The 15,335-nt window shown below is 41.9% G+C and overlaps 1 protein-coding gene across 1 annotated transcript; it reads left to right on the top strand.

Annotated features, from left to right (window-relative positions):
- Window positions 1–4,523: 4,523 nt before the first annotated feature.
- On the top strand, window positions 4,524–13,923 carry LOC134071724 (transmembrane protein 255B). Its single transcript, XM_062528559.1, has 9 exons — window positions 4,524–4,581; window positions 4,732–4,874; window positions 5,553–5,615; window positions 9,230–9,319; window positions 10,416–10,502; window positions 10,902–10,987; window positions 11,955–12,114; window positions 13,111–13,275; window positions 13,690–13,923. Exons 1-9 carry the CDS (start codon window positions 4,524–4,526, stop codon window positions 13,921–13,923), a joined length of 1,086 nt encoding a protein of 361 aa, XP_062384543.1.
- The last annotated feature ends 1,412 nt before the right edge of the window (window positions 13,924–15,335 follow it).

Genomic DNA, 15,335 nt, shown 5'->3' with positions numbered 1-15,335 from the left:
ACAGCACTGTTGAAGCAGAACTCTCCTTCCTGTCATTACAATATATCATCCATCTATTTGGAGAGAGAGAGAGAGGGATTGGTTGTATCAATGTGGAATGTGTTGAAATATCTTTCATTCTGAGGTAATATTATTTTCTTCATAGGTCCTAGTAGAGGAACAGTATATTGCTGACAGCCAACCATACTGACTGAAAATACAACATTTTAAATTGTATTTATGTGACACAATCAAAAGTGGAGACTGTGGGCTCCAGAGAGAGAACTGGAAATAATAGCACTTGAACTTGGTAACAAGTTGCATTTGTGAAGTATTCTGGTGGAATTCGTAAGGCTGTGAGGCCTCTCCAAAGGTTGCCATGTGCAAATGAATTAGTTGGAGGTATGAAGTCAGCATATTCCCTTTCAGAACCCTCAGATGTGATCACCACAACATGTCACCATGGTGACGTCTCTGGAACTTGTTTGGAACCCCAGACGACCAACAGTCCTGATTTTGAGATAGTTTTGAGACCATCACATATGTTATAAATAATCAATGGTTCAGAAAAGACCAAGCAGTAAACAATGGAAAGTGTATTCAGTAGGAGAGAAGAACGTGTAATCTTCTAATCACAGAAATCCACTGTCAAACGCTTGGCAGAATCACATCATTTTGACTTACACAACAAAAGTTGAACAAAGTTGACTTACTGTAGTTGAGCGCTATTGTTACTGGTTTTGTGAAGGTTATTAATATTTATGTTTAAGTGTTAATTTAGATGTTAGGGAGTTAGGTATGTAGAATATTTGTGGTTAGAGTTAATGTCCCCACTTTGTTGACCGCATTAAATTAATAAAGCAGTTGATTGATAAAACAGCATTATCAGCGCTCTTAAAGTAACTGCAAAATGAACAGTCCTTCCCTTCTGAAAAATATGGTCATTTGGACTAAATTATCGTATCGGTCATGATGATATTTCCTGTTGAGCATTCAATGTGTCTGGAGGACATAGGGAGAACAAGACAATATGGCGCCCATACTGTACATGGCCTCATCAGGTCTCTGGGCTCTAGACTGATAGAATTGAACAATTCAATTCTGTTTTTAAATTGAAGTCTCCTTGATTATAACATTATTAAAATCCAAAAAGGTTGCCCTCATAAAGCTTTTTTTTTTTTTATCATTTTGATATTTTCTTTAGCGACAGAGGTTACACACAAACATTTTGCCCATTAGGCCTCCTTCAATGTCACTGTGTACTGTTAAACACAGTATAATATTTTATTTTAATATAATATTATTAACAATGAACATCTTTTCAAGTTGTATTATAGAAATAAAAGCCTAAAAACCTCATTACAAGTATGTCGTCAACTCTCAGAAATCTCGATCAAGGCCAAGCTCAGAAAGGGGGAGGATTTCTGCCTGGGGTAGGCCCAAGAGAGAGCTAAAGATAGAGGTGAGAAGAGGAGATTTGAGGAAAGGAGAGAAGAAGAGAGGAAGGGTTAGAGCAGCATAACTTGTCAAAATGGGCATATTTACAATTATTTATGCTATGCTTAAGTGTATTTGTAAAATGTAAAAATTATGTTAAATGGGGTTTGCAGTTGAATGTGGGGTGAGTGTGGATGGGCTACAGCAAAGAGAGAAGGCCAGAAAGAATGATATGAACGACAGGGATGCTGCGATGGCTTGTTTTGTATAGGCCTACATAAAGGAATATAAGTAGTAGGCGGATGAAAGTAATTCTGACTGAGAGAGATTTGAGCAGTGGTCCTTTTATATATATATATCTTGGAGATTACACACAACCTGCTTCAGTGGTGCTTAAAGAGCTGAACAGCTGTGGCCTACTGGTTAGGGCTTCGGGCTGGTAACCGGAGGATTGCCAGTTCGATCCCCGACCAGGCCACGGCTGAAGTGCCCTTGAGCAAGACACCGAACCCCTCACTGCTCACAGGATCAAGAAAGGATATTTACTTATACGTATTCCCTGGTAACAAGCCCCTGCTAGATGAGGAGCTGAACATATTCCCTGTCGGAGTGAGAGAAGTCTTGCGGAGGAAATGGAGTGCAAATCAGTGCCTGTCCCGTTCCCAAGAAGCTCATTAGCTTGCCTAGCATGGGGTGAAGATTCTCCACCAAGGGTTGTGTCAACACTGCACCTTTAAGGTGAATTATTCTATCTTCTTTCATTTCTTAAAGAATGGTGTACCACTTTATCTGACAATGACTGGCAAGATGGCTGGCTCACCCCCGAGGGGGAAAAAAACCCAAAAACTATTGTGTCTCCAAAGCAGTTTTAGTTTCCTTGATCTGTCCCAAGGAATATGTATCTGAGATTTGGGAGGAAAATGAAAATAAGAACACTGAAGAGTATGTCCATGTCCCAAGACATGGCTCTAGTATTAAGTAGATGCTTCTGTCCCAACAACGTACACAGTATGAATATTGACCATTTTAATTGTTTCATGAAACTGAGTTTTGCAGTGTGGTGTACTCTTGGCACCCTTCGTCTTCTGGTCTATGTCGACACCTCCAGTATCCATGGCAATCAGACTGACATTTCAGTTGCTTCAGCTGATGACTTTTCATTCATTCAAGTTTTAATTGTGAAACATGAAACAGGTACTTACAGGGTATTATGCAAACAGATGTAATTTGTTTTGATTGAAGAACTTAGGCTATATCTCTACAATGGCAGGAATGGCTGAAGGAAATAATGTAACCAGCCTTGTGTTAACTTTGGAATGTGTTGCTAAGAGTCAGTCCATTCTAAATGCGTTGCTATTTTTTTGCTGAGTGCACTTTTGTTTTGTTTTGCTTAACACAAAAAAGTTGTTGTTGAGATTCTGTAAAAAAAAAGGTGCTCCTATGTATAGTTCCAGAAATGCTGCATCATACCCAGTAGCATCCCCATAGTGATAGACTTTGTATATTCAAATAAATATTTTCCCAGAAAAAAATACATACATTATGTTGTGATCATTTACCTAAAGTGAAGGACAACAACGAACTTAAGCATTTTAGAGCTGTTTAGTGGGGTGGCATACAGTACATCCAGAAATGCAGATGATGTTAGTAGCTATCTGTCTTTTATAATCTATCTGTCTAGTCTTTTTGTGCAGCCTTCTCATTTGATGCCATGACAACCAAAAAGATATTCTAACTACATACTTTCAGCAAGCCACCTAGGAATTTGTCTTCAACTTTTAAGACTCTCCTTAACCCCTTCACATCTTCTTCTGTGCTGGGCCCTTGGTGTTATTTGTCACTGTGAAGACAACTCTTCTGGACATCAGAGCTATCTACCCTCCACCTTTGCTGTGTGAGACATGCCAATTTATTTGTTCAACAGTTTTGCCTGCAGTCATGCGCAAACTGATGCTTCACATTTACATCTTTCCTCACACATTAAAATGGATCTGGGTCACACCATTACTTACTCTCACTTGATTCCCGCAGCCTGAGATCATTGTATTTCCCTCTAAATGCGTTGCAGGTGCACTGCGCCTAATTTAAATTGCTGTGAAAAAAAGATGGTCGGCCTAAACATCATAACAGTTGTAGTTTAACAGAAAGGGAGCATATAGGGGATCACAGCATGAGATAATTTGTGTAGACTATTGTGTGTGAATAAATTAACTTTTTTTTACGAACTGGTGAATTCTTCAGGCCAGGGGTAATTTATGCAGGCCCATGTAGTTTTTCATGATCTGAAACTGGCTGTTAGCTACCAACTACCAAAAAGGCATGACAAAAGCGTGTTTAGCCTATATGCTGACTGGTGTCTTGAAACAGTTGCGAATGTTGGGATGTGAGAGATTTTCTTACATTACAAAGGGATGTTTCAGCCATACTGTAGGGAGCAGAGAATAGAACATTTCCAGGATGAATACTGAGAAAAACATGTGTCTTTATCTGTCTTTCACATGCTATCAAAAGGAATTTTAAGATGAGGACCTATATATAAAAGCATATATAAAAAAAGTGCTTGTTGTTGATTAACTGGGTGCTTTTTGCAATCAAAACGGGCAGTATTGGCCTTCATGGCCTATAGATGGATGAAGCCAGAGGTAAGCAACATTGTGGAATGTGCTTCCTGTGCATTTTCGTGCACTGTAATAATCAATCATCATATTATCAATATGATCATGATCATTATCGTTATTGCTGTTGTTGTTGTTGTTGTTGTTGTTGTTGTTTATCAGGGCAAATCAACCAGCATAGGCTAAACTAACACCTGCGTGTGACACATAAAAGTCCATCGACTGCGGAGGAAAGCTGATTCTTGCTTTAGACACATGAAGAAGGCTACAGGCTATCTATTTCTAGCCAAAACGGTGTCGTGTTCCCGTGCCGGAGCGGTCTTGTTGAAGCTGTGGTCAAACAACTATACAGTAGCTGCCCACAAAAGATGTTGCGTTGAAACCAATAGATGTTTGTTGCGTTTCTGGTCTTGTTGACCACTGGGAAAGGGTCATAGGCTGCCTCCTCATTTAACTCCTTTGGATAATATTCAAACACTCTTCTGGGGGGATATGCAGGCACAGCCTTCTCCTCCTGTTCCGCCCGGGACAGGTGCTCTGGACCCCGCAGGTAAGATGGAAAAGTCACTGTATTTTCGTCAACAGTTAAGAAACTAACATTCTGTAATTATACGCCAGCAATTTAGCCTGAGGTGTTTCCAAATATTCTTCTGTTTTGCGTTGCATTGGCTACATATAGCTTACGTTTCTCTTTCCTTAGAATATTACCTGAAGCGGAGACGGGCGGCCATCGGGTGCACGTTCGCTCTCCTTGCATTGTCTCTGGTCATTCTAACAGTTGGTTTGGTGTCCTCAACGCGCACTGACAATGTTGCTGTGGCAGGATTTTACCCTGGAATCATTGTACGTGCCACCCGATGAGTTTGCCATCACATTCCATCTTGTTGTCAGAGTGGTAGCAGTTTACTGTATAGCTCATTTATATTTTTAGCCTGCCTAAAACAGTTATTATGTCGCAAACTCGAAATAAGGCCTAGGTTAGTTTTCAGTTGGCCGTTCTTTCTACCCAAAGCAATTAATTTGATCAATTGAGAAAAAACAATATTGAGAAAAGTAAACAATAGACCTATATGACACAAATTAAAATAAAAATAAAACATGTAGGCCTACTATTACTAATCTGGGCCTATAGTAATACTACCAGGCCTATAGTAAGCTCATAATATCATAATAGGCTAATAGTTATATCCATATCAAGTATCAAAGCTGACTAAGAAATGTGGTTGAAAAACAACCTAACAGATTAGACAAAGTCTGAGAAGTTTGGAAGAATGTCACTGCAATAAACAGTAAACTAGGTTGGTCATTGCATCACCATCAGCAGGATAGGCTACCATGAAAGATTGGAAATAAGGACTGTATGCTGTGAGACAACTTATGCTCAGTGTGATCAATGAATAATATTCATATTATGGAGTAGGCTTAGTAAATGTATCAGCCTTTTACTCAACATTCCATGTATAATCTCTGAGTTTTGATGCTGGGTTCTAATCAACACTCACTCATTCTCTCACTCTGAAGCTGAGCTTTGGGTCCTTCCTCGGTATTCTTGGCATTAAGCTTCTGGAGAACCGCAGACCCATGGTGAGTCTTGTTTATTTTGTCTTGTTTTGATGCGTTTGAAAAGCCCTGAGGAAGATGCTGACGAAGGCTCAGAGACTATGAGTTTTTTTTTTTTTAAAATGAAGAAAAAGATATGCACACTTGCTCTCAGCTAGTTTAATTTATAAGAATTCAAGTTACGTTTCTGGCTCGAAACATAACTTGAATTCTGATAAATTAAACTAACCGAGTAACTAAGCAAGTGTACGGATTTTTTTCTTCATTTTGGATCATTAGCTTTTTGGCTCCTGCACCTTTATTTGGATGTGCGTATTTTCTTTAAGTAAATACTTGTATTTTTTAAAATCATGTTTAAAAAGCATTAGACCGTGAGAAAGGTGCGGATGAACGCTGCATAATGGCATTTAAGTTTGAGGCCACTTGGAACACTCCACTTAAGACAGAATGACATCTTCTTCTCTCTAGTTTGTGCACTCTTAAAAAAAGGTTCTTGGAGTGCATGAACCATGCAGGCTTTGAACAACCCTTAGGGGTTCCTTTGATGGACGCCTTAACTATTTTAAAGAACCATTTAGTGCTATATGAAAAAACTAAATTGGTTATATATAGGCCGAGCACCTTTTTTTCTTAAGAGTGTGGTTTGGAGCTATGCTTTGGCTCATTGTCCTCTTGTAGAAAGAAATGAGCTCCAATCAAGCTCCATCCCCCCAAGGTATGGCACAGTGCTGAACGACTGCCTTCCTTATTCAAGATCCCCTTCGTCCTGTACAAGTCTCCCAACCCCCCCAGATTATTGCATTGCTTCCTCTGTGCACAGGAGTCAAACACTCCTCCAGAATTTGGTCTGTGTCTTGTGTGTGTTCTTTGTGATATTAGATTTCTGTGTTCATAACGTTTTTTTGTCCAGTCTACCTCTGACCACTGTTTGTGTTCTTTTGCCCATCGTTGTTTTGGTCGGTCTGAGATACAGTATGTGTTTGAGATATGTTCTTCACAACTCTGCCAAGAGGGGCAGCAACCTGGAGTCGCCCTCCTGTTGATGTTGACGCTGGTGTGTTGTTGAAGCTGTTAAGGACCTGTGAGGAGTGTGTTTCTGAAACTAGACACTCACATCTATTTGTCCTCTTGTTTACTCCCAGTCCTCTCTCTGTCCCCAGCCATTTGGAACTTTATTTGATCCCACTGTACAGTAGCTGATGCTCTGGATTTACAATTTTTTTTTCTCAACCTCTCAAATAACTATGCAGCTGTGTTAAAGTCACCCTGGTGCTGGGTAGTGTACTCCACGTCAGGTGGGGGAGAGGAGGGGGCACTGTCCTAAACTGTCAACCCAGCAGTCCTAAACTATCAACCAAGCAAACTGGGTTACAGAAATGACCCTACATGTACGTGTTAAAATAACCCAAGCAAAATGACCCAACAGCCTCAACTGTGTTTGGGTTGAAAAAAATAACCCAGCATTTTTTAGAGTGCACCATAACAAGGTCAGTTGTATGGCTTTGCCATATACACCACCTCCTTGGGTCAGATTATCTGCTCGCACGGTTTCTCATATCACTGCTCTACAGACGATACACAACTCTGTCATTCACACCAGACGCCACCTCTCAGCATGAATCCCTGAATGGGTCTCAAACGTATCCCCATGGATGAAGGGAACATCACCTTTGGCTTCCAGGTCAACAACAGGCCTACTAAGTAATCTCTGTTGCACAAGTTCTGAATGAAGGCGACCAGTGGAATGTTGAATGTTTGGAGTGGTGTTCTAGAACACGCCGTCGCTGCGGAAACAGGCTTTGCCGGTACATGTGGCCACATGGTGGACTGATGACCATGAGTCATTACATGGCAGAATGTAATGCAGACCCTGATGACAAGGTGGAGGGAGCATATTTATGTGCCCAATTAAGGTCGGTCATAAGCCCCTGCAGGGCCCTACTGTATATCAAAGCCCTTATAGGCAAGTCTCACCACTCTGCGGCCATATTAGTAACAGCTTCAGGCAGTTATTTTGGGCAGCTTTTTTGAAACGTGACGTCAATCATACTGTTTCCAACAATGCGGTTGGGTACTTATAAAGGCGGGATATGTGTAGACAACTGCCATAACGCCCATATTGGCATCTCAAACTAACCCCATACATCTCTATGGACGATTCTTTGAGAGCTGTCTCTCCTCATTAAAAAGTCTCTGCATATGTTCCCTCTGGGTGTCACTGTGCACTGCGAGAGTCTGCAATGCATTTTGAACCACAAGGGGCCAACGCTGAGAAATGAACATTCCTCATTCCTCCTTTTTTACTAATCAAGAGTGTACCGTCACACCGGTGTGTTTGGAGTGTTGGAAAATTAACATTCTAAAGAATGTCTGGGTTCATTGAATTTTAGAATGTTGAATTGTTGCGGAATGGAATCTTGTGTTAGAATGTTCAAAACCCACCCTTTTAAAGGTTAAAAAAAAAGAGTTCTTGGAGAGCTGTATAGAACCATGCAGGCTTTAAAGAACCCTTAGTGGTTCCTTTGATAGAACCTTCAAAATGGTTTAGAAAAAACATTTAGGTGTGCCATATATGGATCATGCAGTAGAACCATTTTTGGTTCTATATAGCACCTTTTTTTCTAAGAGTGTGAAATCTAAACACATTAACACATAAAATCACAAACGTTACCATTCTGCTCTGCGTTGGTATGCGTTAATGTGCTTCCACTGGACTCTATCCAGTATCCAACCACGCCGACCAGCAATTAAAAATTAAGGAGTTAGCCTCTAGTACGCTCTAACGTTCAGTACCTGGAACTGAGAGACTCATGTTTCCATGGTCACATATACACTTGTTCTTGCGCAGACACACACATGCGCACGCACGCACGCACGCACGCACACTCTCTCTTCTCTCTCTCTCTCTCTCTCTCTCTCTCTCTCTCTCTCTCTCTCTCTCTCACACACACACACACACACACACACACACAAGCACACACTTATACCCACCCGGAGCTCACACGGAGTAAATTGATAGCACGTTAATTAATTAATGAGTCCTGGTCCACATCAAGGTGTTGTGAGCACGCCTTGAGAGTTGCTGAGTCACAGGGACTCTCTAAATCTATGGAAGGCTTGAGAAGAACTACATCAGCACAGACATGTAATGAGCCAGACAGCTGTTTGCTGTTTGATAGCTGGCGATTGACAATGTATGTGATTTCAAAGCAGACCTTATTATCTCCGCCAAGGAGGTTATGTTTTCATCAGGGTTTGTTTGTTTGTCTGTCTGTGTGTCTGTCTGTTTCTTTGTTCGCAAGATAACTGAAAAAGTTATGGATGGATTTCAATGAACTTTTCAGGGAAGGTCTGAAATGACCCAAGGAAGAAACTTTGCTCTGCTATTGTTACATTTCATCAATTTTTTCCAGTTAATATTTTAAGATGGCATTAACGTTTGAGGAAAGACCCCTTGTTTATATTAAGCTTTATTTTTATTCCAGTCAAAATGAAAAAGGCCAAACCTGTATACAACTACAAATTAAGGAACCTATTTGTGTGCTTATATCACTGTATGTCTCCATTCACCCATCCTGTGAAAGGCATGTTGTTTTGTAGGCTTTACACTTGTGACCTAGTTTGTTGTTGTCATTCAGCTCATAGCAGCCATCATTTTCATCAGTCTGGGGGTAAAGTCCTGTTTCTTCTGCGCCATCATCGATGGAGTCATCGCTGCTGAGTTCCTTGTGAGTATGAATCCATCTTTTTTTTAATCCTTGTCATGCTCTTCTTTCGAATCTATGGTTGCAAAATGGGTAGTTTGAGCAAATGCACTTGAAGCTCTTGCATAATCTTTCTGGTGGGAGGGATATATAAAACACAAATGAGTGTAAAATTGTGCGCTGCCAAATGGTTTTAGGTCTCTCCCTTCATCAAAACATCCCTTCATCAGTATCATCATTGAAAATGTACGGGATGCTTGCGATGTGGTGAAAGGACGTTCGGTGAGGTTGTGCCAGTGGGTCTCCTGCCCTCCCCCAGGGGATGGCTGTGATTGGACCCGACAAACGATTTTGCAAAGTACCACACCAGGTTGCAGTTCCTGCGAAAATGGAAGCTGACATGCAGCTGCAGAACTCATGCAGAATTCATAGTTCTGTCAATGACGATAAATGTTGTTTTTGTGTCATTTGTTTTGAGTGTGGCATTACTTTGACAGTGTGTGTCTTCAGTGTATAATATTTTCACATTCCAAACATTACTGTGCACGCTGAAAGAGGGGTCTGGCCTGAAACATCTGTGGGGTGATTAAAACGTTTTGAAAAAAGTAGCCTACTGTTTAGTGCTGTGCTTGATATAAAATAGTCATTATTTCATATGTAGATGATCTAATGGTTTCTACAGCACCAACACCATTGGCGTCTTTATTTTGTATCCACATCTCTGGTAATCACATTAAAAGACTAGTGTCACTTACTGAACTGTATGCACAGGTCTTCTACAACACCTGATCTGTCCACACTTTCTTTTTTAAAGTATATTTTTGGGGCTTTTTATGCCTCTAATGCAACAGGACAGTGAAGAATGATGGGAAGTGAACGGGAGAGAGAGAGAAAGAGTAGGGGTGGGATCTGGAAAGGACCACGGGGCGGTAATCGAAACCGGGTCACCGGTATACGGTGCAGGTGCCCCAGCCAGCCGCACCACAGTTGGGGCCCTGTCCGTATTTGTACATCCATCGTAGTTTCACTCCTCAACTCTTCAAACGACTCTCTTGTGTCTCTTATCGCTACTGTCGACTGATTAACTCTCTAAACGACTCTCGTGTCTATTATACTCTAGGATATACGTCCGCTGATGCAGGGCAGATGTTCCTTTTACTCCAGTGGAATGGGCCACGTGTACGGCAACTACTACGGTGGCACTGAGGTAAGCATTACTTCTAATCCTCTCCTAGCACCTCTGACAACCTTACACACCTGATACACATGCCTCGCTCTTCTGCTCCACTTCCTTCTCTCCTCTACCTCCTTCCTCTCCTCATCCCTCTCTTCCCTGCTCTACCTTTTCTGCTCCACTTCCTTCTCTTCTCTCCTCTATCTCCTTCTTCTCCACATCCCTCCTCTTCACCTCCCTCTCTTTTCTTCTTTACCTCCTTCCTCTCCTCATTCCTCTCTTCTCTCCTCATCCCTCTCCTCCTCCTCTTATACCACTTCTACTTATTCCCCTCCTACCATACTTTGACCAGTACTTCTGCCCATGAGTACCTGCTAGTTGCCATCATTAAGCAAGCATTTCCCCCCCTTTCCCCTCTCACCTGTCTTGCAGGTAACCTGTCAGCCCTACAACAAGAGGTGTGAACTCCGTGTGAAGACCAACAGCTGCTATTGCTGTGATTTGTACAACTGCGACAGGCAAGGATTTAGGCTATCTGCTGACACCAGTGAACTACGTAAGGGATAATCAACGACGTGCCGTGCGTTTATAGGAAAATAATGCACGTTCGAAGTGGTAATAAGGACCCGACGCCGCAGGCGGAGGGGACTTTACACTTTCGATAAGTGCATTATTTTCCTATAAACGCACGGCGCGGAGTTGATTATCCCGCTTATACCACTGCTACTATCACTTTCCTTTATATTGCCGCTGTCTTAGAACGTTGTTGTTTTTACCGTTACATTGACATTGGCGTATTAATATTCAAGTGTAATAAGCCCAAAAGTAGGGAACTACTTCATAGCCGTGCGGTATATCGAAAAATAATGCACGTTCCAAACAGCGCATCACAATAGGAAATTTGACCAAGCAGTAGTATAATGTACAATATGCAATGAATACCGTAATTTCCCAACTATTAGCCGCGGCTTACACATTGATTTGACAAAATGTCATCAGCTATGATGAGGTAAATACGTGGGAGCAGTTACTATGGTTTTGTTTGAGTTAACTTGCATAAGTCACTGCCCTGCGGCTTGTACACAATGCGGCTTATACACAGGAAATTACTGTAGTCTGTGTTTTTTGGCCCACAAAGGTTGCTTTGTTGGTGATTTTGTTTTTGACGATGAATAAGCTTGGTCGTTGATAGGACACTGTGGGAAATACTGTGTTATATTACTAAATTCAGTAATATATTTCTTCGGTTGTAATCTGTTTTTTTTTTTTTTTTTTTATTATGTCCGCTCTTTGCTGTGTGTTTGTGTGTAAGTGTGTATTCTAGGGTTGAAGCACTAATATAAGAACATAACTGGAATCCCACAAACATCTCTGCACTGTAGGCCTATAGCTTGAATGTTATTCCTCGTTTTTGTAAGTTGCGTTGGATGAGAGCGTCTGAATAAATGTGAATGTGCGGAACATTTCTGTTTGACGCCGTTCCAGCCCAGAGTACCAGGAGCACTACTATGAGTTCATGGGCGTGCAGAGTTGCTGGGACGTCATCCACCTGCATCGGCTGCTGTGGGCATGTGTGGTACTCAACGTCACCGGCGTCTTCCTGGGCATCGTCACTGCAGCCATCCTGGGAGCTTTTAGGAACGTGGTGAGATGGAACTTTCTTTTATATACAGTATATATATATACACGTATATATATATACTGTATATATTGGGGGGGGGGGGGGGGGGGGTATGCCTTTAATTGGACAGGACAGTAGAGAAAGAGAAATGAGTGGGAGAGAGAGAGTTGGGGTGAGATCCAGAAAGGACCACGGGACGGGAATCAAACCCGGATCGCCGGCGTGTGGTGCAGGTGCCCCAGCCAATCATGCCACGCCTGGGGCCAAACTTTCTTAAATGGTAGAGAGACACCACTACAAAATCGGCAGGGTTTTTTTTTATACCGATCTTCCATCTTCCTCAACATCATCACTATGGCTATCTTGGGAGCCCTTCAGAACCTGGTGATATGGAACTAAGTGGGTTGATATACAGGGCTGAACTTTTCAGGCACTGTGCCTGAATTTAGTTAAAGCAAAGATCCTTTAGAACTCTGTAGCTTTCTCAGCTGTCTCTGGTTAAAGATTTGAAAATAGGCAATTATGGCATTATATTTGACACTTCAAAAATGTCTGATTACTTGAGGCATAGACATGTTTCTTGTTTTATGCTCTGTATATGTGAGGGGGGAGAGAGAGAGAGAGAGAGAGAGGGAGGGAGAGAGAAATAACACAAATACTATACTATTTGCAGAATTATATATTTTTCAATTCTATCTAAAATCCTCCCAATTGTATTGGAACCAAACTCTTAATTTATTAATTTAGCAGATGCTTTTATCCAAAGCGACCACTTACATACAGTATGTTAATTATATTACCAGGGCCATTGCCTCCAGAGAAACTCGGGGTTAAGTGCCTTGTTGGCACAACGGTGGAAGCCGTTAATGGTTAAGCCCACAACTTTTCAGGCTGCTGCATGATCCTCCCCTACAGACAATACCTGTACAGTAGTTCTCATTCTGCAGCCATCTTTTTACAGTTAATAAAAGTGGATAGATGACGTCTTGGATTGTGTTTTTTTCCCTTCTGTTCTTCCAGTCCCCAGATCCTCCACAGGCTTCTCTTGCCCCCTGCCCGCCTCCTCCTCCTCTGCCACCCCCACACATGCTCTATAACCCCACACAGCATCTGATGCCCTACCCGGGGTTCTGCCCCCCCGGACCCACCCTGCCTGTTTACCCAAACTACTCTATTCCCATGCAGGTAAATATAGCCCATGAATGTTTGGGTTTACTGATCATTCATAAAGCTTCATTTGTCTTCTTCTATATATTTCGAGTGCAGCTTGCATGTACTGTATGTTTGTATTTACTGTATAATGTAACATGTCTTTCAGTAATAATGGAGCAATTCCTCTGTCGCTAGTTTGGAGTTTAACACGGTTTTAAACTCCAGCTCCAGTTTAAAAACGTGTTAAACTTCAAACTAGCGACAGAGCAATTGCCCCAATGATATTAATAAAAACAACAAGAAAAATAAGTAAGGGATAACAGACGACACAGCGTTTGATAATCAGAAGAAAGTAATGCACATTTGAGGTGGTAATGCACAGAGGGGCCATTGTGCCTCAGTGTTATGAATAAATCATACGTGATTAATTTCCATTTCTTTTCTTAGCACCACAATGGCTGCCTACCTCCCAACTCTACTGTTCCTCAGCCTCACGGTGAAGACTCCTCTGCCCCATTACAAGAAACTCAGCTCAGCGACCAAAACCCAAGTTACCCCCCAAACCCCTCTACTACTGCCCCACAAGCTGACACCTCGGGCCCTGTTCTCACCCCTAATGCCCCTACACTCTACGCCCAGCCCTGTAATATGTTCGAGAAGCCTCCCCCCTATGCCTGCTGACTCCACCCCCAATATGCCTGCTGACTCCACCCCCCTATGCCTGCTGACTCCACCCCCATATGCCTGCTGACTCCACCCCCCAATACCTGCTGACTGCATTTAGGACTCAAATGCATTTAGGTTAAAGAGAGGAGAACCACTTCACATGATTTCCACCTACCCTCTACTGATATATCATAGCCACCGTGGGACTTGGTTTGTGATTTATTCAGACCACGTTGACTGTTCCTGTTGACCTACAATTGGAGGCCTATGTACTAGCAAACCTCTTAGTCCTGGGATATACCTGATTTTAACAACGCGTGCACACTATTGCTGACACGCATTTATATTTATTAAAGAGAAACTATGCAGGATTGGCGATTTCATCTCCGGTTTCGTTTTCGGTCGTTTTTATGCTTGCATATTTCTCTGCAGAGCTTCCCCGACAGGTTTAGGACGTATATTTATACATATATAGGCTATATATAAATATATAAATTGCAAGTGTGGTTCTTCTTGTTCCTTACGCGTCTCAGACTTCCAGATGTAAAAAAGGAGCGATCGCCTCCTGAACAAACGGCAAGGTTGCAATAGCGGATAGGGACACTGGGGACGAGAGGAAATATTACTGTTTTCGATAAAACTGGTCAATCAAGCAAAACAACGATTTCTAAGCGTTTTTATGACTATGAAAAAGTTGCATAGTGTCTCTTTAATTTAACAGATGCTTTTATCCAAAGACGCTTACAATAGTGAGCAATAACATTCAAGATACTTTGCAGAACAGACCTTAGGTTGCGATAAATACTACAACAATAAATACTACTAGAGGATGAGGGCAGAAGTTTAAATCCTTAAATGTCTCCCCATCTGTCTCACTCACACCCTGTCTATCTCCACTGTTCTGTTGAGTTAAAGGCAAAAACCTCTGAAATATATAAATGATATAAACAGATACGTTGAGTTGCTATGAGTGTTAGGAGAGAAGGCACTCTCTCTGAATAGAAGGATGCCCCAGCACTCAGTAGGGTTTCTGTCAGTCGTGCACGTACGCAAGATGCAATATTCACATTGACAGTAGGGGGCAGTAGTGTAGTCATAGTAAGTGACCGCACGTGGGCATGCAAGACTGGCCTTATTTTACAACTCTGGGTCTGCCTTCAGGTGGAGACCTCCAATAACATGCATAGAAACCTGCGTAATAACCAAGCAAGGTTCCGCTCACAGTGCATTCGGTAGAGCGTGTGCACACTTGGGTCAAAAACCACGTATATCCCACACCTCATGATGTGAGCTATGGTATTGATGTGTGCAAATATCTATGCTATGGTATTCCGCCAATATCTGCTAATGGTCTACTTAGCGAGCACACTGAAAAACACTCCCGTTTTCCTTCACAGCCCTACAGTATCTCCACACCTTTCCTTCAC

This window comes from Sardina pilchardus, chromosome 23 (genome assembly GCF_963854185.1).
Source record: "Sardina pilchardus chromosome 23, fSarPil1.1, whole genome shotgun sequence".
Taxonomy (NCBI): Eukaryota; Metazoa; Chordata; class Actinopteri; order Clupeiformes; family Clupeidae; genus Sardina; species Sardina pilchardus.
The sequence above is the reverse complement of the archived record's forward strand: the minus strand, read 5'-3'. Positions and strand labels throughout refer to the sequence as shown.

Coding starts and splice junctions, on each gene's coding strand:
- LOC134071724 (XM_062528559.1), top strand. CDS start 4,524: ATGCAGGCACAGCCTTCTCCTCCTGTTCCGCCCGGGACAGGTGCTCTG. Junction 10,988..11,954: donor GATTTGTACAACTGCGACAG/GCAAGGATTTAG, acceptor ACGCCGTTCCAG/CCCAGAGTACCAGGAGCACT. Junction 13,276..13,689: donor ACTACTCTATTCCCATGCAG/GTAAATATAGCC, acceptor TTCTTTTCTTAG/CACCACAATGGCTGCCTACC.